The sequence below is a fragment of the Heteronotia binoei genome, chromosome 10 (assembly GCF_032191835.1).
Source record: "Heteronotia binoei isolate CCM8104 ecotype False Entrance Well chromosome 10, APGP_CSIRO_Hbin_v1, whole genome shotgun sequence".
NCBI lineage: Eukaryota > Metazoa > Chordata > Lepidosauria > Squamata > Gekkonidae > Heteronotia > Heteronotia binoei.
Genome location: NC_083232.1, coordinates 83,653,053 through 83,676,037, shown reverse-complemented (window position 1 = coordinate 83,676,037; position 22,985 = coordinate 83,653,053). Strand labels below are relative to the sequence as shown.

The 22,985-nt window shown below is 42.2% G+C and overlaps 1 protein-coding gene across 6 annotated transcripts in view; it reads left to right on the top strand.

The window, feature by feature from the left end:
- GLI3 (GLI family zinc finger 3) overlaps window positions 1-22,985 on the top strand; it is a 580,106-nt gene that overhangs the window by 435,521 nt on the left and 121,600 nt on the right. For all 6 annotated transcript variants that reach the window (XM_060247667.1, XM_060247672.1, XM_060247670.1 and 3 more), the window contains one exon: window positions 5,446-5,551. In XM_060247667.1, the coding sequence (XP_060103650.1) occupies window positions 5,446-5,551 (106 nt within the window). The remainder of the gene's footprint in view (window positions 1-5,445; window positions 5,552-22,985) is intronic.

Genomic DNA, 22,985 nt, shown 5'->3' with positions numbered 1-22,985 from the left:
CTCTGGTACAACTTCTTCGAAGACGGCGGTGGGGCACAGCCCAGCAGCTCCAGCGGATGTTGGGGTTGATGGCTGCGACGACAAGCGTGCTACGCTTCGCAAGACTGCACATGAGAGGCCTACAGTTATGGTTCTTGCGCCATTTTCGACCTCTCAGAGACTCACCTCGAAAGAGGTTCACCATTCCACTGGGGACTCTCCGCTCACTGCAATGGTGGGGAGTAGAGAGCAACATCTGCCAAGGGGCTCCTTTTCATCTGCCGACTCCTACAGTGACCATCGCTACCGATGCTTCCATGTGGGGGTGGGGAGCTCATCTGGAAGATCTATGTGTGGGAGGCCAGTGGACACCAGAACTGCGTCGGTGCCATATAAACTATCTAGAACTGCTGGCGGTTCACTTCGCCCTTCGATCTTTCCGTCCACTGTTAGCGGGAAAGACTGTGGCATTGCTTACGGACAACACCACTGCCCTGTGCTATATAAACAGACAGGGGGGGACTGTGTCTCGCAGGCTATGCTCGCTGGCGATAGATCTCTGGGAGGAGTGCCTCCAGTGGGACATTTTTGTAAAGGCCACACATCTGCCGGGGGTCCTCAACATACAGGCGGACTCTCTCAGCAGGGGGGGAGCCTCCCCACACGAATGGGAACTGCATTGGAGGTTCCTAGAGCCAGTGTTCCAACTTTGGGGCTACCCGCAGTTGGATGTTTTTGCCACAGCGCAGAACAAGAAGTGCCCCTTGTTCTGTGCAAGGGGAGGTGCGGATCCGGCGTCCTTGGGAGACGGACTCCTACTTCGGTGGGAGGGCTGGTTCCTGTACATGTTCCCGCCCTTACCTTTGCTGACGAGGGTGGTTCACAAGCTAGTGCAGGAGAAGCCGCGCTGCATCCTAGTGACTCCGTGGTGGCCCCGTCAGAGCTGGTTCTCGATTCTGCTCCAGCAGTCGAGGGGGACCTTTTACCAGTTCCCGGCAGAACCGGACCTGTTGTCGGCCCAGGGCGGGCACGTGCTCCATCACAACGTGCCTCACCTGAAACTGACAGCGTGGTTCATCGACCCCTAGACTTTTCCTCTAGGGTCCAGCAGGTGCTTCAAAGCAGCAGGAAACCTTCCACCCGCGCCTCTTATGAGAGGAAGTGGAAGAAGTTTAGCAAATTTGTAGCTGACTCCCCGTTGCCGCCCGCCTCGGTCGGGCTGTCGGCAATCTTTGAGTTTTTTTTGTCCTTGATGGACGAGGGACTGGTTTTCTCCTCCATCAAGGTCTACCTAGCAGCTATTTCTGCTTTCCATGGTTCGGTTGAGGGTTACACCGTTTTTGCTCACCCGCAGTCAAAAAGATTCATGAAGGGGCTGTTTCGCCTCCATCCCCCTTCTAGATCCCCTCCACAGTTGTGGGACTTGACTTTGGTTCTGGACAAGTTGACTCGCCGTCCCTTTGAACCTATGGCAACGTGTTCCCTGCAACTCTTGTCTTGGAAGACTGCATTTTTGGTTGCAATCACTTCAGCACGTCGTGCGGGGGAGCTCATGGCAATGAGGTGTGACTACCCATACCTTGCCTTTCGGGAGGCTGGGGTTTCTTTGGCTCCGGACATTACATTCCTTCCTAAAGTGGTTTCCCAGTTTCACCTTGACTTAGAAGTCTGGTTGCCTACCTTTTTCCCTAACCCTTCCTCGGATGAGGAACGCAGGCTGCATGCGTTGGATGTTAAGCGTGCCCTCCTGTTTTATTTGAATCGTTCACGGGGGTTTCGTAAGGATAATCAGCTTTTTGTCTCCTACTCTGCCCCCAAGTTAGGGTCCAAGATTTCGTCTCAAAGACTTTCCAAGTGGCTCACTGAGACGATCAAACTTTGTTATTTGTTGGCTAAGAAGCCTTTACCTGGACCTGTTCGTGGACACTCCACAAGGGCGATGGCCACGTCGGTGGCATTCCTGAAGGGCGTGTCCCTGTCTGATGTCTGCAAGGCGGCTACCTGGTCTTCTCCGCATGCCTTCATGAAGCACTACGCGCTGGACGTGCATGCTCAGCAGAGGACTCGGTTGGGAGCTGTGGTGCTACAAGCTGTTTCTTCGGGCTGACCGTCTTCCCACCTCCAGGTATGCTTGCTTGCTAATCTCCCATGAGTGTGAAGCACAGAGACCACGAAGAAGATAGACAGGTTGCTTACCTGTAACTGTAGATCTTCGAGTGGTCATCTGTGCATTCACACTACCCGCCCTCCTTCCCCGCTGCTGACGGTCTCTTTCCAACAAGGGGCTCTCGGCGGTCAGGAAGGAACTGGCGGGATTGTCGCGCGGGCGCTGGTGGGCATGCGCAGTGGGTCGCGTGCGCATGCTCACTGGCGCCGAGCGCGAAAAAAATCCCGGGCTTTTTCAGTTACCGATTCGGGGATCGGCGCAGGCGCACTATCCCATGAGTGTGAATGCACAGATGACCACTCGAAGATCTACAGTTACAGGTAAGCAACCTGTCTTTCTTTTGATCTTCGCTAACAACAGGACTTTGTTGGGTCAAATAATTATACACATTAAGTTTTGTGTTTATTAACACATATTTGAAATTGTTTTTTGTACAACATTGATAAATATTGTATACATTTGCACAATTCTTTGGACATCGCCAGTAGTTTTTAGCAGTGAGTCTTTTTGTAATCTATTTTCTCCACGGCTTCCTCGGGTTTGCTGTACAGGCTTGGGGGCAACAACAGGTAGGAGCCATGTCTGTTGCCTTCTTCAACACTTCTGACCCTAGCTATGCTGCCAGGTGCCTTGAGCATAGATCTGGTCCTGGATGTTAAGCAAAATGGTCTCTGGTGTACTGCTGTCAAAACCTATGAGTATGAGACTAACTGCTGTTATATACTTGTGAAGTACCTAACTTGATAAGATTTTCAGGTTTTTCAAAACTTCGTGATGAAATATTTGCATAGGGATTTAGTTAATGTTCTGCTTGCCTGAGACTTTGTTGCTGTTCTTCTGCAGCTGGAGATTTTTTGTGAACATAAAAAGTATTCCATTCTTATGACCCATTGCATAGCTTACAAGAGGCTAATTGTTTCTCCATGTGACTTATGTAAGGAAAACATAAATGACTCATAGATCTTACAAGCATCCACAGTAACAGTGACTGTGAGGCTTTTAAAGCAGTAGAACTGTAAAGTGAAGCTGAAATGATAGTTCTTGGTTGAATGTTCATACATCTGATGTCTTCTGTTTCTCTGCTTTGCAAACTTAAGGTAATCTTCAACTCCTTTCTTTATTCTCTCTACACCCATGTGGTTGCCAACCATTCTCTCATTGTAATTACCACATCTTGCTTCCTTTTCTTGCTCTGTTTGTTGATAAACCTTTGATTACACTCTATCAGGAGTGAATTGCCCAGTGCTCACTACTCCCATCATAATCTCAAGTTGCCAGTTATTACTTCAAAAGCCCTTCATGACCTAGTGACCCACATACCTGAAGAACAGGTATGAGCCCCTGCGGCAACCGTGATAGACAACTCTTGCAGACAGGTAGAAATTTATGCCACCTACTCTCAGGCTTTCACAGTTGTATGTACAGTTTTTATGGAATGGTCTCTGTGCTTCTGTTAGGAGGGCACCTAACCTCTTGGCCTTAAGGAAATTGTACAAGTCTGAACTGTGCAAGAGAGCTTTTAAGGGTGATTAGTGAGTCTGGTGTTTATTTATGTCTTGTGCTCTTATTGTTATATGGATTGGTTCCTGCTTGTGATTTATGCAAAAAATTTGCTTTTGGTCACACAGAGGGAGAAAAGCAGAATAAAATCTTTTAACAACCTAAACAAATGTAGTTATTGAGAGCTTTTATGATTTCACCATTCTTGGTCAGTGTGGGGACTTCCATGAGACTATGCCAGCTTGAATTCTCCCCAGAGACTCTTTATGCTGTGATTGATTCAGTGGCTTTTGTGTCATAGCTTTCATAGATATGCAGATGAGAGAAACGTGAGTAGTATTTCACCAGGGCTTTTTTTTTTTTGTAGCAGGAACTCCTTTGCATATTAGGTCACACATGCTAATGTAGCCAATCCTCCAAGAGCTTACAGGGCTCTTAGTACAGGGCCTGCTATACGCTGCAGGAGAATTGGCTACATCAAAGGTGTGTGGCCTAATATTCAAAGGAGTTCCAGCTAAAAAAAACCTCCCTGCAGTTCACAAAGCCAGAATGGGACTCAACAAACATTTGATGTGTGAGGCTTCAGTGCTCTTAATAGCTCTTTATAATTCCAGTATTCACATAATTTGCATAACATTTTAGGTTACATAATTTTTAAAAGTGATATACAGTTTGGGTTTCTTAAAGCACACTTATCCTTCTTAGTAATTGACTAGATTTTTATTCCTGCAGGTTCTCTTGATCATGTCATTGTAGTGGTTCAGATATTACTCTGCACTTTTAGTGTTTTGAATACTCACCTCTATTTAATATACTCTGTGTAACAATTTTTTGAATTTACGTTTCACTGAGGCCTCTTTCTTCTGTGTAAAAATAAATAATATGAGGGGTGTGCTTATGAAAGGCTAGCTGATCCCTTTGATCTGACACTTCACATATGCGTACTGTAATTATTTATTAAAGACTTCTTTATGTAATTTTCCATTAAAGCTATGAAAAGAGAATATTAAAATTAAGACATGAATATTCATGCTTGCCAAGGCAAATTGGATGAGCCAAGCTCTGTCTCTTGTGCTTGGTTGGGATTTGTGCAAATAAGAGGTATTTTGGATGCAGTTTAGTACTGTCCTCATCACGCGGCTCTTCATGTTATCGACAAGGCTTGTGTGCATTCGCTGCAGTTGTGCAAGAAGAATGTTCAAATGTGGTAGTGGCAAAATCAGCTTCCTGAAAACCCTTGCCTTTCATTTTGAAAAGGGAGGATGTTGGCAGCCCTTGTGGCCATAAAGACAAATTGGATTGTGCAGTAATGCCTCCTCAACTATGAGAAGCCAGAAGCGTGGCTGAATAAGATGTCTAGTTGGAGGCAGGTCTTCAGAGTCCTGTGTAGCTCAAGTAGCAAAACCAGCAGAATGCATTACACAAGTTTTAAAGTTATGCAAAATTGATGCAGTTTCATAATTTTCACATAGAGGCTGTGATCACACACACTAAATAATGCCCTTTCAATCCACTTTCAGTGCACTTTCCGACTGGATTTTGCCAGCTCATACAGTAAAATCCAGTTGGAAAGTGCATTGAAGGTGGATTGAAAGTGCATTATTTAGTGTGTGTGATCATAGCCAGACTGTACTATTGCGTAGCTACTCTCAGTGCAGAATCCATATTTTCTTGGCACAAAATATTAACATTTTTGGTACAACATCCACGCAGCCCTGCTTACTGGATCTTCTTTTCAATTTATACTGCGAAGTATTAGAACTAGCACTAAGATTTGGGAACCATGTTTCTTTTTGCAGATCCGCCTCACCTCTTCCCAGCATTCCACCCTCCTGTGCCAATTGATGCAAGACATCATGAGGGGCGTTACCATTACGAACCATCTCCCATTCCTCCGCTGCATGTGTAAGTACAAACATTTCAATATCAATGGCAACTTGGCATGTTAAAGAACATCTGAAAAAGAAGAATTGAGCACCACTGTGCATCTTTTTTGCTGCCTAAGGCACGATAACCTCAATTTGCCAGCGAACGTATCAACGGGAGTTTTCTTTCATGTAAACTTATGCCACTGCCAAGTTATACTATTGGTCCAACTAGTTCTAGTTTATTCTGGCTGGCAGTAGCAGTTCAGAGCCTTTGGCAGAGATGTTTCCTCTAACCCCCTCCCCCCCCAAATTTGCTACTTGGGATCATTTCTACTTTGGGATTTCATATATTGGACCTTCTGCATACAAAGCATGCTCTGCCACTGAGACATAACAACTTCCCGTATAACCCTGCTTCAGATTCATAAAGGAAAAGGTTTTCAAGCTGCCTCACAGTCACGCTTCTTACTCCAGAAGTGTTTTTATTCCGAACAAGTCACTGGGTCCTATTTAAGGAGTAAAAACGGGAAATCATTTTAAGCAAACAAATACAATTAAGTATAGAAGATTGTGATAAAGGGAAGGGCACATTAGCAATCTGTCTTTCTCATTTTTATCAAGCTCTTTCTCAAAGGATCTTCTGCAGGAGTTCCATTCTGTCTTTTGTATTAATCTAATTTATATGCATAACAGACAATAGTTGCAAATACATGGCATACCTTTACAGTAATGTTGTGTTCTGTTGGTTCAGTTCTTTTCACACAACAGGATGTTTGGGAAGCATCCCTACTGTTTTTCCTCGGACAATGTTTTGCTGATGGTGGTTGATCCAGTGACAAAGACCTCATGTTGGTCCTGAAACTGTCAAATGAAAGGAAATCTGGAGAGGTCCTGGAGATGTAGTTTATGGCTCAGTGTGGCCTAGATGAATCCCTATTCTACTTAACTTCCTATTTATAGTTGTCTAAAATTTAGAGAATTAATGCTAGGGAATTTGCTTTCTTCATGGTCTCTGTACAACTCCATATAAGGGTTCTGGGTCAGTGTGGGATATCCTAGGAAGTTTCTAGAGCTCTCACTAGAGAATTGGTGCTCGTGCCTGTTCCCTTCCTGTTTCAGTCTGTCCATTGCATGGAATCATCTGTCTTCTTTTTCTTTTCTATTAGTGGGGTAATACAGTTGTAATTCTGTATGGTAGGTTTTTTATACCCCTCTTCATGTGTTCTGAGAACTTGCACCATAATCAGTTTGGTACTGTCCTGACCAATGCTCCCTCTAAGTTGTGGAGTCTCGTGAGTAAAAATTCTACTTCATGAGCTACTGGCATTAAGGTTGTGAGAGAGTGATTTGGCTACTGCATAAATTAGTTTGCTCTGAGAACATCCTTCCTGATTTAAGACAAAAATGTGTGAGCCAGAGGCTAAAAAACTGTGAGCTAGCTCACACAAACTCAGCTTAGAGGGAACACTGATCCTGACATGTAAAGCATGACATTTCAGGTGGCTCCACATAAGTTGTTAAGTCTAGAACAGTGGTTCACAACGTTTTTGGTATGGTGACCCACAAGTACAAATTTACTTGGTGTGGTGATCCATCAAATGCCAGGCCATGTTTTTTTGGCTCCTGAGGCAAACCATGACAATCTCACCCATGTAGTCCAGCTTTGCATTTTCTACAGTGTAACTAGAAGTTGTTGAGATACTTACAAATATCGTACAAAGGGTGCCACTGCCCCCAACCAAGTGGCATTTTGTGTACTTCCATAAGTGACTAGTTGTTGGACCTTTCTCCCTCATTGTCACACAGGAAGGTGAGAGGCAAGAATGTGAGGTGCCAACAAGGAGGATGAGGAGAGAAAGAATGATGCTAAGCTCAGGAGTGGCCATTGGTGGGGTGGAGAGCCACTTTGAGGTTTCACAACCCACTTTTGGGTCCGGACCTACAGGCTGGGAAACAGTAGCCTGGACTTGGTATTTGGTCACCTAGTTTTGACAGTCTAAGCAGGCAATGTTATTGGTAATCCATTGAAATCTGTATTAACTTCTCTCATACTGCTAGAACTCGTGGGTCCCTCAGTGAAACTGATTGGCAGTAGATTCAAGCAGAGCAAAAAGAAGTGCTGGATGCAATGGGTAGTTGGGGACTTCATTGCCACATGATATGATGGCTTGTAGAGCCAGGCAGAATTTTGGAAAATAGGCCTAATTACCTATTAGCCATGGTAGCGGAATGGAACTTTCAAGGCCATAAGAACATAAGAGAAGCCATGTTAGAGCAGGCCAATGGCCCACCCAGTCCAACACTCTGTGTCACACTGTGGCAAAAAACAACAGGTGCCATCAGGAGGTCCAGCAGTGGGACCAGGACACTAGAAGCCCTCCCACTGTTGCCCCCCTCAACACCAAGAGTAGTGAATTCCATGTGTTAATCACCCTATGGATGAAGAAGTACTTCCTTTTATCTGTTCTAACCTGACTACAGAACACCTCTGGTTGTCAGATGCTGAGGAGCAGTCAGCGGGTGAGGACTGTAATCAGTGGGCTCTGCTTGTGGCCAGCCCTGTGGCATATGATTGGTCACTGCTGGAAACTGGATGCGGAACTAGATTATCTGAATCTGAAGTAAATGGACCAATGGTATGACCCAGCATGGCTGCTTTTATGCATAGAACAGGTAAATAGAGAAGATGGAATGGAATTCCAGGAACTTATAGACTCAAGAGAGTAAGGAGCAAAAGGGAAATAATGCATGTTGGTTTAGGGATAACAAACTCAGGAAGAGAGAATGAAAGGTGTGTAATGTGAGCTGTCGACAGGCTGCTGGAAGTTTCTTTTTGGTTCCTTTTACAAGGGCTTCTAGGAGACTGGGGACATGAGACCAGAGCAGGCAAATTAATCCCAGGTGAGACTACCTTGAAACTAGCAGGGCTTGCATGATTCCTGCAATGCATGTGCAAGGATAACATTTCCAACAAAATGTAAATGGATACTACGCCATCAGGCTGCCTGGCAGTGACATGACATGCTACATAGAGAGAAGCAGGAAATTCTGGGGTGGGGGCACCCTAAGTATGAAAAAGCACAGCGTTATCATGTAGGCAGATGTGCAGATTAATCCTACATGTGAAAAACAAAAATAATACACATGTCCGTTGTCTTTAGACTCCAAGCATTTATCTGTATTGAAAACTTTGGCCACTTGGCCCTGGCCTCAATAGCTAGGCAAGCCCAATCTCATCAGAAGCTCAGCAGGGTTGACTCTGGCAAGTACTTGGATGGGAGACCTTCTGGGAATACCTGAGCTGGCGACAGGGGCAGGTTTTATTCAGCCACCTCTCTGAATATCCCCCATGCCCCCAGTAGGGGTCAGACACACACACACACACAAACACAAATACTAAGAGAGAGAGAGAGAGTGCACCAGTGTGTATTTGCATATACATGCTTGCAACCAGTGTTCCCTCTAAGCTGAGTTAGATTTCACAGATTTTTGCCTCCAGCTCAGACATTTTTGTCTTAACTCAGGAAGAATTACCCCAGAGCACACTAATTTATGCAGTAGCTCATAACTTTCATGCCAGTAGCTTATAAAGTAGAATTTTTGCCCACAAGACTCTGCAGCTTAGAGGGAACATTGCTTGCAACCTGTGGCATGGTATCCTGATGCTTGGCCTTATGCAGGATGTAATGCTGATGATGGTAACATTCTCCCTTCTCCTTCTTCCCTGGCATAAAATGCCCCCCTTTCTCACATGTTGTACAAAAGCAAGGTGAAGGCAGACACGTGAACTGACACCGTGGTTAAGGTTCTCTCTTAACCATGGTTTACCAATCTTTTCATCCCCTGGTTGAGGGGGCTTGCTAGCATTCACCATAGTTAGCATTTGCGCAGAAGTAAGACTAATGAGTACCCAGCTTGCTGGGGGGGAAAGTGTAGATGACTGGGGAAGGCAATGGCAAACCACCCCGTAAAAAGTCTGCCATGAAAACATTGTGAAAGCAACGTCACCCCAGAGTTGGAAACGACTGGTGCTTTCACAGGGGACCTTTCCTTTCCTAAGACTAAACAATATTTTAAAAAGAAGTGGAAGAAGGGAAAGGGGAATTCACTTTGGGGAAGGGAAGAAGTGTGTGTTCCTGAGGCTGCTTCTTGATTTGCAAGCAGCCCTGCTTCAAAGTTTTACTGTACCTTTGCAAAGGTTTCCTTGTACAACCAAAGGGCAAGATTTACTCTTGTAGTGCCTGGAGTTTATCTGTCTGTGAGTTCACTGAAGCAAAACAGTGCTGCTGCCTTAGCAGTGCGCCTGATAATAGGTAGCTGGCAACTGTTGCCTATATATTTTGTTGACGTTTATTCTGTGGACTGTCATTCTATAAGCACTAAATTAAAAGGAACCAAACCTGGTAAAATATCACTAGGCAAAACAAGTCTGTTTGTTGTTGTTGTTGCATTTTCTTTCCTCCTTTTCTGTTTTGCTTCTTGGAATTCTTCATGGATAAAAACATCCCATAATGTCAGAAAGCTTTTCTCTAGTGATAGCTATGAAAGGTAATGAAATTTTTGGTAAGAGTTTTGTAACCCTCGTCTGTTGTAAGCATGCAGGCCCAATCACTTGATTGATGGGATTGTCACCCAAACAAAATGGCAACTGTGACAGAGCGCACAGTTTACACTAAGATAAAGGGAAATACCAGCGATAACATGTTATTTTCTAAGGAAGAGAATCTTTTTGTATACTTAGACATTGTCTTATTGTAGATGGAGAAAGGAATGTCAAATACAGAGAAAGGGAGGAAAAACATAGCTAGTGTGTGGGATTTCAAAATCCAAAAGAACCACTGTAATCCATAAAACCCAAAGCCACAAGGCTGGTTTAGTCCTTTGCTAAAAGGCTTGATATATATATTTAATCATCTCTAATAATCCCCCATTCGTGCTGTGGAAAGAAAAGAAGAAAAGTACAAGTAATACTTTGAAGAATAATGCTAGTTGTTTAGATGGCAGATTGCTTTGCCACAGCTATTAGTTACAGCTGTGTAATTACATATATGCTGGAGAAAAAAAATGAAGTTGTTTTAAAACAAGTCCTCCTCTGTGAGCAGAATTAATTGATATTAACAATCCTAACTACATGCCCAAGTGCACACACAATATTTTACTGGCAGTTATTTTGGATCAGTCTCTTATTAACCAAATTGTAATTTCAGTAGAAATTTGCCTGAAGGTTAGCAATAAATCTGTGTTGCAGTCTTCCTTGGACATTAAAGAAAAACTGGGTATTTATAGTTGGGATGGGGGAGGTAGAGAAAAGAGGAGGCTTCCAGGAACTGGTGATTTATTTTTCCATTGAGGTTATTTGCGTCTGTTATTATTTGGATTGTACTCAGTTGTGCAATAAAATGCATTTGAAAGGTCTGAAATAAACCAGCTCAAAGAGTTGTTCCTGCCTTTTAAAGACACCCAGTACACCCATTTCTAAAGATATCTGTGAATGTACCATGAGAATAATGGTATGCAGAGTCAACTTGGAAAGCAGAACTGTTGAGCTTCCCTACCCTCAGCCTCTTTCTAAGCATGTTAAATTGGAAATAAGTCTCAGTGAGTTCAGTAGGGCTTATTCAATAGTAAGCAGCAGGGCTTTTTTTTTTGTCACAGGAACTCCTTTGCATATTAGGCCATACACCCTTGATGTAGCCAATCCTCCAAGAGCTTACAGGGTTCTTATTACAGGGCCTCCTGTAAGCTCCAGTAGGATTGGCCACTTCAGGGGTTTGTGACCTAATATGCAAAGGAGTTCCTGCTACAAAAAAAAGCCCTGGTAAGCATGTTTACTTTTCTTTAATGTACATTTTTATCCCACGCTTCCTGGCAGGAGATTAGGATACCATACATTGTTCTGTTTTCCGTTTTAGCCTCCCAACAATAACCCTTTAAGGAAGAACATAGTTTGAGTCCAGTAGCACCTTTAAGAGCAACAAAAGTTTTATTCGTGGTATAAGCTTTCTTGTGCAACAAAACTTCATTGGCAGCTCCTGATGGCATCTGGTTTTTTTGGCCACTGTGTGGCACAGAGAGTAGGACTGGATGGGCTGTGGGCCTGATCCAACATGGCTTTTCTTATGTTCCACTGGACTCAAACTTTGTTCCACAGCTTCAGACCAACACAGCTTCAGACCCACCTGAATCTACTTTTGAGGTAGGTTAGGCTGCGAGAGTGTTCGGCCCAGAGTCATCCAGCAAGCTTCCATTGCAATGAAGATCTGACCCTGGTCTCCCAGATGCTAGTCCAACATACCATTACAGCATACTGGATTTTGATTCTGGTTTAGGATTCAATCTAAATCAATTAGAGTGAGTTAGAAGAAAATTTGGTTCAGAATATGGCTTTACAGTTCTTAAGACTCAAAGCCATGGAATATAGAATGCGGTATTCATGTCATAATTGCTGATATTCATAGACTATATTGTGTCCTTTGTTCCCAAACGAAGTATGATAAATGATCTGGATCAAAGCAGTTATGGGCCAATTTTGTACATTCAGTGGAATTCAGTGGTAATTTTTTTTCTGTATTATTTCAGACTGCAGGTGAGGGGTTGCATATATGAGTTCTTTCCTGTGTAAGAAAACAATTCAACCATCCCTGTCTACCTACTGTGTTATCTTGCCCTTCCTCTAGGGAGCTGGGGGTGGCATACGTGATTTTCCCTTCCTCCATTTTATTGTTACAAGAACCTTGTGAAATAGGCTAGGCTGAGTGACAGTGACAAATGCAAAGTCGTTGAGCTTCATGTCAGAGTGGAGAGGTTGAACCCAGACCTTTCTGATCCTCCTCAGACATCCAACCACTACACCATAGTTCTTCTGTGCTATTTTCCCTTTACACAGGTCAGTTTCATTAAGGGGTGTTCAGACATGGAACTTCCCGCCTGAAATTGTACAGTCCAGAGAAAGCTTTAGAATTTTGATTCTGCTGAGTCTCTAATCTGAACTCAAGAGTAAAGGATTATTCAGAACTCAGTTTTCTTTTGTTACCCATCAAAATCACAATCCTGTTACTGTCACAGAGAATCATTTCAGTGGATTCAGGAGGACAGAGTTGAGAATTTGATACCAGTTTACTCAGTCCTTGGTACAGAGATGAAAACCTATCAGCTTCCACTTAACAGCAGTCCTGTATAAGTTGTTACTCACCAAGTCAGACACTGCTACCTTCCAAGAATTGGTGGTGGTCCACCAGGGGCTTGTTAAACATGTTCTTGTTTTCCTGCCTGCTTGAGACTACATAAAAGGGACTAAAAGGCATTAAATACTTCAGCAATTTGATCCACTCCTGAGCACAGTGGAACTGAAAAAAGAGATCCCTGTAGTAGAGTAGTGTTACCTTTCAATTTAATTACTCTTCCACCATCATCATATGCTTTCCTAGACCTTTGTAATTAGTGTCTGCACCTCCTTGGCAATGTCCTATGTTCCTGCAGTGTTGTCATAGCAGTCCTCAAATATGCAGGTATTGGTGGTGGAGAATAATCTCATGTAGGCACCATAATTTAGTCATGCAGATCGCACATCTCAGACTGGCCCTGCGGATGGGCCCATCTGGATTGCAGATGGAAATAATTAGACAATCAAGATAATTTAATGGTAAAGAGTAAGCTTTGCACATGAGGAAGGTTGTAGATCCATTCCCTTTCCATCTCAGTATACAAGGCTGGGAAGTACCACTATCTGACACTATTCAGAGTGGCAATACTGTGGTAGATGCTCTTTATATTTACAACCGCTGTCATGTGAACCGCTGTCATGTGAACCTCATTTAACGTTTTTAAATGAGGTTCGATCTTCAAAGGACACATGAGTTATCATGAGAAACTGGGCTTTCTCGATGGAGGCACCCAAATTACGTCACTTCTGTGCTGTCTGCCTGGCTCCTAGTTTAATGAGTTAAAAGTATTTGTTAAAAGTATTTGTTCACTCCTTTTTGAAATTGTTTCTGTTATTCTGAGACACTGGAAGATCTATGTACATCAGATTTCTGTGCTTCTTTTTATTAATTGATGCTTTAACATTTATCATGTCCTGCTTTAGTCCACTTTATCGAGAATTTGATTGTTAGTTCCCGCCAGTTGGCATGCCAGTGCTATAAATAAAGAAGTAATATAAAGCAACTCCAGACACCTTGATTAGGTGAGACGAAAGGACCAGTGTGTGTGAACTGGGGATTGGTGTGTGGGATCTGCGCTGAGCATTCTTGCCGCTCTCATGCAGATGTATAGATCTGGCTAATTTATTATATTCGATGCACATTTCACAAGAGAGACTTCTTAACACAAAGAGCTGTAAGCAGAAATGATTCTTAAGGAGACAATATGTAGTGCCAGCTCTCACTTCTTAAAGAATTTCCTTGATTGTATTGGTTTATGTTCACATGGCACTTAAGTATATGCTCTCTGCCTTTCATTGAGTTGTTGTTCTTGTTGAAATCATAGACTGTGCTAGCAAACCAGGAGCCATCCTGAGCTCTTTAATCAAACATGAGTACATAATTAGGCAATTTACAGATTGGGTGGAGGGTGTGTCTGCGTGCCCGTTCTCATGGTAGGTGTTGGAGACTGTCCTGCTTGTAAGTTTTCTGGCACTTCCACCTAGCAAGATGCAGTCAGTTTTCTTAGGGTGGTGCTCTTTTATTTAAATCCACATTTAGAAGCTTTGGCCTGGAAGTGTTTAATGGTACCCTCAATTTAGATGAAAGCTGTTCTGATTGTGGTGCAGTATCATAAGCTATCCTGTGCTCAGCTGTCTCTGTATTTTGAGGTGTTTCAGGACCTAATGTAGATTTTTTTTTAACCTGCTACGTTTTGCTTGGCCTTTGGCTGTGTGCCTTTCCACCCAATCAGGGTCCACAAGGCGGCAAACATAAACACATTTAAACAATGAAAATACAGTTTAAAATATGAAAATAAATTAAAGACAAATGCAAACAACACTAGAAAGAGAAGGCAAAAACTATTATTTGGGGGTTGCCAGATGAAACAAAAAAGTCTTCTGGAGAAACCAAAAAGTTTGCTGGAGAAAGACACCAAAAGAGGGAGACAGGTTTATCTCTCTGGGGAGGGAGTTCCAGAGTTGTGGTGCCACAAGGTAGAAGGCCCTTTCTTGGATCAGCGCCTGTGTAGCCTCAGATGGCAGGCCAATGAAGCAGGGCTTCCAAGGATGACCAGAGTGAGCTGGTAGGTTTGTACAGGAGAAAGTGGTCCTTAAGGTATGTTGGTTCCATTCCAGGCTGTACAGGACTTTAAAGGTCCCAGGCTGTACGGGGCTTTACCAGCACCTTCAGTTGAGCCAGAAGCAAACTGGAAGCCAGTGTAGGTGGAACAGTACTGGAATAATATGGTCCCTACAACCCACTTCTGTCAGTATTCTGGCCACAGCATTTGTAACAACTGTATTTTCCAGTCTTCAAGTCAGCCCAACATAGAGCTCATTGCGGTAATCTAATGTACCTGTTACCAGGGCATGAACCACAATGGCAAGATCTTTTCTATGCAGGAAAGGACACAGATGGCTCACCAGTTGAAATTGCTGAAAGGCACCACTGGGTCCAGGAGCACCCCCAAACTACAAAACTGCTCCTTTAAGGGGAGTTCAGCCACATCCAGAACAGGGGATAATTCATTTCCCAGGTCAGACCTTCCCACCAGTACAACCACCATTTTATTGAGATGAAGTTTCAGTTTGCTAGCTTTCATCTATTCCAAAACTTCTTCCAAGTACCTGTTCACAGTTTCCACAGATCTGCTGATAGCCTGAAATAGAGCTGAGTGTCATCTGCATATTGGTGGCAGCTCAGCTTGAATCTCTGGATGACCTGGCCTGGCGGCATTACATAGAATCCCAGCGCCATGCTGTGAAACCTACCCTCAAGGTAGGACTGGAACCACCAAAGAATAGTGCCTTCCGGTCCCAGTCTCAAAAGGCAATCCAGAAAGCAGGACCATGATTAATGTGTGTGTGCTCAGGGAGGGAGAGCTCAGTGGTATGTATCAGGAAGGGGGGAAAGGAGAGAGGATTCACGCTGTCAGCACCATTTTGCTGGTGGCGCTTTGGATCTGACCACTTTGCCCTTCGTGATCCCCCCAATATATACAACAGTTTGTAACTGTGTTGATTTTGATACCTTCACATTTCTTAAGTAGTGACTGGGTGGGAAAATCTCCTGTAAAAGGGAGAAAAGTTATTGGGATCTAGGTGTTTTGTTTGTTAAGCCTGTTGATGCAGAATAGCAGATCAGGTCAACAAAACATTTTATTTATTTATTAAATTAGGTTTCTAAACTACTCTCCCCTGCAGAAAAGGGCACAGGGTGGTATACAATGATAAAATACATTTTTATATATTAAATCCACTGTTTAAAATGATAAGTACATGTTTGGCCGAAGTAGATGATGCTAAAAGCTTCAAATTGTGCTACTGCCTCACTGGTGGGGGTGGGGGGTGGGGAGAGAACAGGAATGCCAGTGATGGAAACCAAATGCCTGGCGGAACATCTCTGGCATGGATGTTATTTGGCAGAAACTTCCAGCAAACTAGATCTTCCTTCCTTCCTTCCTTCCTTCCTTCCTTCCTTCCTTCCTTCCTTCCTTCCTTCCTTCCTTCCTTCCTTCCTTCCTTCCTTCCTTCCTTCCTTCCTTCCTTCCTTCCTTCCTTCCTTCCTTCCTTCCTTCCTTCCTTCCTTCCTTCCTTCCTTCCTTCCTTCCTTCCTTCCTTCCTTCCTTCCAAGTTAAACATTATTAGTAGTGAAAACTGAAAGAGGAAATAGGGTGCTTGAAATATCTCTTACCCAGGGCCTTTTTTTTTTTAACAGGAACGCTGTTCTGGCTTGCTTGGTGTCAGGAATGTGTAGCCTAATATGCAAATGAGTTCCTGCTGGACTTTCTCTATCAAAATAGCCCTGTGTGAAACAATGGTGATGTCAGGGGTTGTGGCCTAATATGCAAATGAGTCCTTGCTAGGCTTTTTCTATAAAAAAGTGCTGTTCTTACCTGCTTCAGGATGTCTAGGGATTCAGCATGTGAAACAAACAAAAGTGGAATACAAAGAGTATTCTTAAGAGATCTCACTGTGAGAGATAAATTATATCTTAGCAAGTTATTTTAATTACTTGAAGACACGTATTCTTTATCCCATTTTATTCAGGAGCAAAATTACATAAATATGAGTCAAACTCTTCAAAATAAGGGTTTAGCTTGATGATGGAATTGCTGTCAGATGTTGTGGTGTACACCAGGACAAGCAGTCACTGCTGTAATTATGCTATCATATGCTATCATTAAAGATTCCATTGAAAAAAAGGTTTATAAATTACTCCTCTTCTTAGATAAACCACCCCATATTAAGGCATCAACGATATGGTGCAGAATTAAATTAGAATCTCATAAAATGAAATATGTTCTGTATTAGCTGTTTGACACTTAATTTGCTTCCAAATGAGTAGAGGAAATCACAAATTAACCTGCCTTTGTTTTTCCAACCATAGCTTATTAGGTGTTAGAACAACTGCAATTACAGCCAGATAATAACCCACCCACCCCCCAGCCTTATAAATATGTACTGAAATGTGTCACTTTCAGTTAATGAAACCTGTTTGTTAGGACTTGTTTAGATATCCTAGAATTCCTATTGTGCATCTTCAATTTACAGTCTAGCGTGAAGGAACATAAAACTTGAAACTGTTTTTCAATAGCTGTGTTTAAAGAGCATGAGGATTTGTGTGTGTCTTGCTGTCTAAAAACAAGAACCACTTCTGTTTTTAGAAGAGTACTGCAAAAGTAGCCTGGCTTTTATGTCTTATTCATTTAAAATACATATATACCATATGCTGAAGTCAGCTTGCAATAAGAAAAATAAAATAAAATAAAATACGAAACAGCCGTAAAAAACAAAAAAAAAAGTTAAAAACCAGTAGATATTTATTTTATTAGGCTTCTGGCCTGCCGTATTCCACAAGCAGGATCAGGTCAGGTTACAACAATATACGGACAACATAATACAGTCAGTTAAAACATAATAAACAGTTTAAATCACTATCACAATATATACCAATAGACTACTGTTGATGGCATGGGGGCTCCCTATATGTGTGCAGGTAAATGTAACTAAAGCTCGGGGGCGCGGGGGAGATGAAATCAATGCAAGATGGAACAGAGCAATAGAGGGGGTGGGGCAATGCAATTTGGATTCCCACCACCTCAGCCATAGGCCTGGAAGAACATTTCCATTTTTACAGGCCTTGCAGAACTATATTAGGTCTCTCAGGAGACTCTTCCACCAAGCCGGCATCAGCTGAAAAAGCTCTGGCTCTAGTTCAGACTAGGTGAACATCCTTCTGTGGATCACCAGTAGATGTTGATCTGTAGAGCCTAATGCTCTTTGAAGGGCAGAGAGATGATCCTGAAGAGTTTTGTTGGTCCCAGACTGCATAGATCTTTAAAGATTAAAACCAGCACCTTGAACATGACTTGGTATTCAACTGTTCGTGCAGCTGGTGGAGCACCAGTTGTATATGTACTCTCAGTGTATATGTATATGCAATGCTGCATTCTGGACCAGCTAAAGCTTCTGGATCAGTCTCCAGGGAAGCCCAGTGTAAAGCAAGTTACAGTAGTCCAGCCTGGAGGTGGCCATTGCATGGATCACTGTGGCTAGGTCATGGGGGGAGAGGTAGGGAGCCAGCTGCCTGACCTAGCAAAGATACTAAAATGCCAACCTGGCAAAATTTGTGACTGGACCCATTGATAACAAGGTATCCAAAATCATACCCAAGCTCTTTGCTGTTGGTGCTAGCATTAACGGTGCCTTGTGAAGAGCTGGGGGTTGGATCACCACTCCCTCTTCCCTCAACCCAGGCACAGGATGAATATGCAATATTCATTATATTATATACAGGACTCTCTCTCTCTCTCTCTGTGCGTGTGTGTGTGTGTGTGTGTGTGTGTGTAGTTATCAGTATATTGGTCAGTGTATTTAGATATAAATATAAAGTTATTAGTAGGAAAGCAGTTAATTTAGGAGACATTTTAAACTTTGTAATCCAAACATCCTGGAAAGCAAGCAGGCCTTAGGTTGGGAATGATTCATTTTCCATTGAAGCAACATTGCATTGAATTGCATTTCCATTAATGGAGGTTTCTGAGACTAGAAACACACAAGGTGACCAGTGTTCAGACCAACAGTCTGTCTCTGATAATGGTGTTGGTCATAAATAAATAAAGCAATTAAGCACAGGACTTCAGTCTCTCTCTGTGTCTCACTTTCCCTCTGTACCTCTCTCTCTGTATATTGTTTGTTGCCACAGGATGCCATTTTTTTCCCTTTCCAGAGGAAGATAGGGAGGAGCTCTCTGCCAATCAAGGGAAGGGTTTCTTTCTCTCCTCTATGAATCAGTGCAATAAGGCAGCAACTCAGGGACAGTATGGAGAGCCAGTAAATGCCAGAACTAAGGTTGGTTGCTTTTTACTGACAATCAGCTTTGCTGGCTAGTAACAGCCACTTGGGCAGGAGAGAGGAGCAGACTCAACCAATGGCACACAAGTACTCTTGATTGATAAGTTTGATGGGCCAAAGGTTGATGCATCACAGTCCCACTCAGTACCAACCAATCAGGTTGCTCAGTTTTGCCAAGATGAAAGAGCTTTTCTTATATTATAGAAGATTCATATAGTGATAAATTAACAGTAGTGTTTCCTTATGTAACATTTGGTCCACATAGCCTTCAGTGGAAATGTGTTGCTTGAGAATCTGCAGTTGTTAGTCCTAGTAGATCTTTGGATGTGTTAATTTGGAGGATTGGATCCAGGATTGCAGCAAAGACTCAAAAAGGAAGTATGGGCATTTGATGAAAATAAGTCCTTATTTTGGACATTTTGAGACTGCATGGCAATGTAGAAGGAAAAAAGAATTATTATATTTACATGGAAATTAGAAAATGTAATTTTAGTAATGTGTGCCTATAGCTCGGGAGAAGAAGAACAAATCTCTGTTAGAGAAAATCCAGTGGTTAGTACTGATTCCTCTGTGACAATGGTTTAGATAGTATGATGAGAGAACAATAAAATAAAGCAGAATAATAAAATGGGTGCCTTGGACAATACAAGGGAAAAGGGCTACTAGGGAAGAAATGGGTGTCTCAGGTGTAGCACGTGGTTTCCAAGATGGTGCTGCTGAATTCCATGAACTGGGAAAATAGCCAGTTAACACTCTGTATGTTGAGTAGAGTATCAAGGCCCTGCACCTTATTGTGGGATTGGAATGTCAGTTGCAAATAGTTTTTCCAGAAACAAGCCTCTTATGAACTAGGAAAGAGGAAGCCTGGAGTCTAGACTGGAGCTCCTACCTGGGTACATAGTATTGTATCTTTTTGAAAACTGAATGGGAGTTTTGTGTGACTTTAGTAACCTTTCCAGCAGTGTATATGGATTCCTATGGTCAGAGTTCATAAATCCTCATTTGGAAGTGTACCTGCAAAACAGGTTAAAAGTTAGATTGTGCTTCTGGCAAATAATAGGGTGTTCCTGAGGCAGCCATAGAACAGCTCAAGATGTCATGGAGAAAGGTGACTTCTGTAGACTTCAATTTCTGGAGAGATGGAAGTGGGACAGCCTTGTGTGAATGTATACAATGGCCATGCAGAAGCTAGGATACCCCCATTAAAGGTCAAACATGAGTATATAATATAGGAGACTGAGGTTTACATTTGTATTAGTTCCATAGGTATTTCTTCTTCCAAGGAATCTTGGGAAGTAGGAATGGCACTTCTCTACTTTTGAGAAGGCTGTGAAACTGGAACTTGTCCAAGGCCACAGTGCCTGGGTTGAGATTTGAAGCCGGGACTTCGCACGCCAGGCCCAGTACTATAACCAGCATACCTTACCACACTGGCTCTCTGGGTCAGCTCTCTTGAGATGAATTCTCTGAAAACTTCTCTTGCAAATCCATGCATATGTTTATGGAGACAAAATTGTGAGGTCCTCTTTCAATCCAATTGATTGTGTGTGGTGGTGATTGAAACGTTTTTAAATTGAGATTTGTAAATTCATATTTAATACAGGAAGCTGGATCCAGTTGTTGAATACAATAATCTCATTTAACAAGTTAACAGCACAATCAATTACTCCCTTCTAAGTAGTTGATTTCTTTGGGCTCAAACTGGAGTAACTTTGAATTGGATTGTACTATAAAAAGTATGTCCTGCTAACACTGTTTCTATGTTTATGTTGTTTAGAATCCCATACATTGTTGTCTTATCTGCTGCAAAGAATATAGTGCTGTCTTGGAGTCTCTGAGCCGGGGCTTCTTGGACAAAATTCCTGTGTTCTTTGTGCTGCAGTCAGCAGTATTAACCAAGTGAGCAGATATTGACTGAGGTATTCACATTCAGTGAACCAGAAGCAAGCCGGCTCTATAGAAGCTGCTGTCAAACCTGTTGCAGTGGCCTGTGAGGTAGTGGAGTGTGACAGACTTAAAAAAAGAAAAGAAAAGTACAACTCTTCCACTCATGTTAAGTCTTGCCTCAAAGAGAGCTAAAATTTACAATCTTTATTTTATTTTATTTTATTTTTACAAAAAAAGCCACTAGTGACTTTTCTATATTTTACAGGAATGGTCTGTGTCAAACAAATACATGCTTTTATAGAAGTGATACTTATACACATATTAGTTTGTAAAGTGAAGACAATTTTTTCCTTCAACATTTTTCATCACAATTTTTTGGTTAGTGGTCACTCGCTTTCTCTTCCCCCACCTCCAAATGATATATTCTTTCCTCAAAAAGAAATAAAAAATAGAGGCGTATTGTTGAGCAGATGTGTTAGTTCTTTCTCTCTGTATACATGTCTTTCTTACATGCTCCAGTAGGGGTTAGAATTATATCCATTTAACCTGCATGTGTAACATTTACCACTAAGAATGCCATTTAAAAAATGTTCTAAACTGGTATTAAAATCCTTCATGCCCCAGACATTCAGGTAACAGTACTGGTCCAAACAAAAGCAGGTACTGCGTTGGCCGTGTGAGAAGAGGCATATTATAGTATTTTAGTATGTCTAGCTATCTCTGCATGGGTAACTTTACCTGGAGTAGGAAACATGCATAGGTGCCTGGTGATACTGAAGTAGCTCTATGGTAAATTCTAGACAAGGAAATTTCTATCAGAACTTGAAGAACTGGTGTAAAAAGTGGTAGTCGGATTTTCTCAGTTGAGCAGATCTGTGCTGATATTATGTTGGCTGAAAATACATACTGAGTCTTAAATTGAGAGGTTGTGTCCCCAGTGACCTTAAACCACATTGTACGTATGTTTTTGGTCTACAAGGCAACTTTAATGGACTGCCTGCTGATAATCAACACAATAGCTAATCTTAAAGGATGGAATTGAATGCTAGTTTTAGATGGCCAACGCAGAAATTAAAACCTCATGGAATAATGAACATTACCAATCCCTATTAAGGACAATTATTAACTTTTCAATATTTTTTTAACGACTGCCTTCTTCACAGACTCTTAGTAGCAAATCTACATTCAATGAGACATTTAATATTTCAAGAAATGAATTTGACTTGGAAATTTACAGGCACCCTCTCCCATTTATTTTCTTTTAATTCACAAGCTCACGTTACAGCATGTAAAATTGTAATTAAAACAGAAGTCCCAGAGGGCTGTTGCTTAATATTGCGAGCATGACTTATTTTAGCTGTTTGAAATGGAATGAATTTTTTTTTAAAAGCTTGAAAATATGTTAGAATCACAAAGCAGACATTGAAGACTGTGTGCGTGCAGGGTAACCTGAGAACCTTGGTAGGCAGCTAGCCAGATTAAAGAATGTCTTCTCTGCTAGTTGAAATACAGAAGGCAAGCTGAGAGGCTCAAACTTGTTGAAATAATAACCAGTTTGGCATTTTCAAAGTTTCTCTAATCCTGCTTCATAAGGAACAATGATATATAGATTGTGGGGGAAAGATACTTTTATTAAACATTGCTAATGTTGCAAGCCCTACCTCCCATTCCCTGAAGAGGTGTGATTGATTCAGTGAACCTATGCTTGTATTACTTTAAAAGTCTGGGAGACAGTTCTCTCCTCCCAACTGAAGTAAAGCTCTTATTGATTTTAACATAGGTAGATTTTATGCAGAAGGTACATTCTTACAGCTGTCTAACAGACCAACTTTATGCAGTTACTCCAGTACAAGCCCACTGAATCAATAGGCTTTGACTGGAGTAAGTAACTCTTATTAGGATTCTACTGTATGTTATATAAGTTATTATCAGTAGCTATTTTTGTATTTATATTATGTTATTTTTGTCTTTAAAGGCTGATACCATAAGGATTACATATAATGGGTCAAAGCAAGCCAACATACATAGTTCGCAGACCACTTTATGGCTGTGGTCAGATTGGAAGGTTGGCACAGTTTGGGCG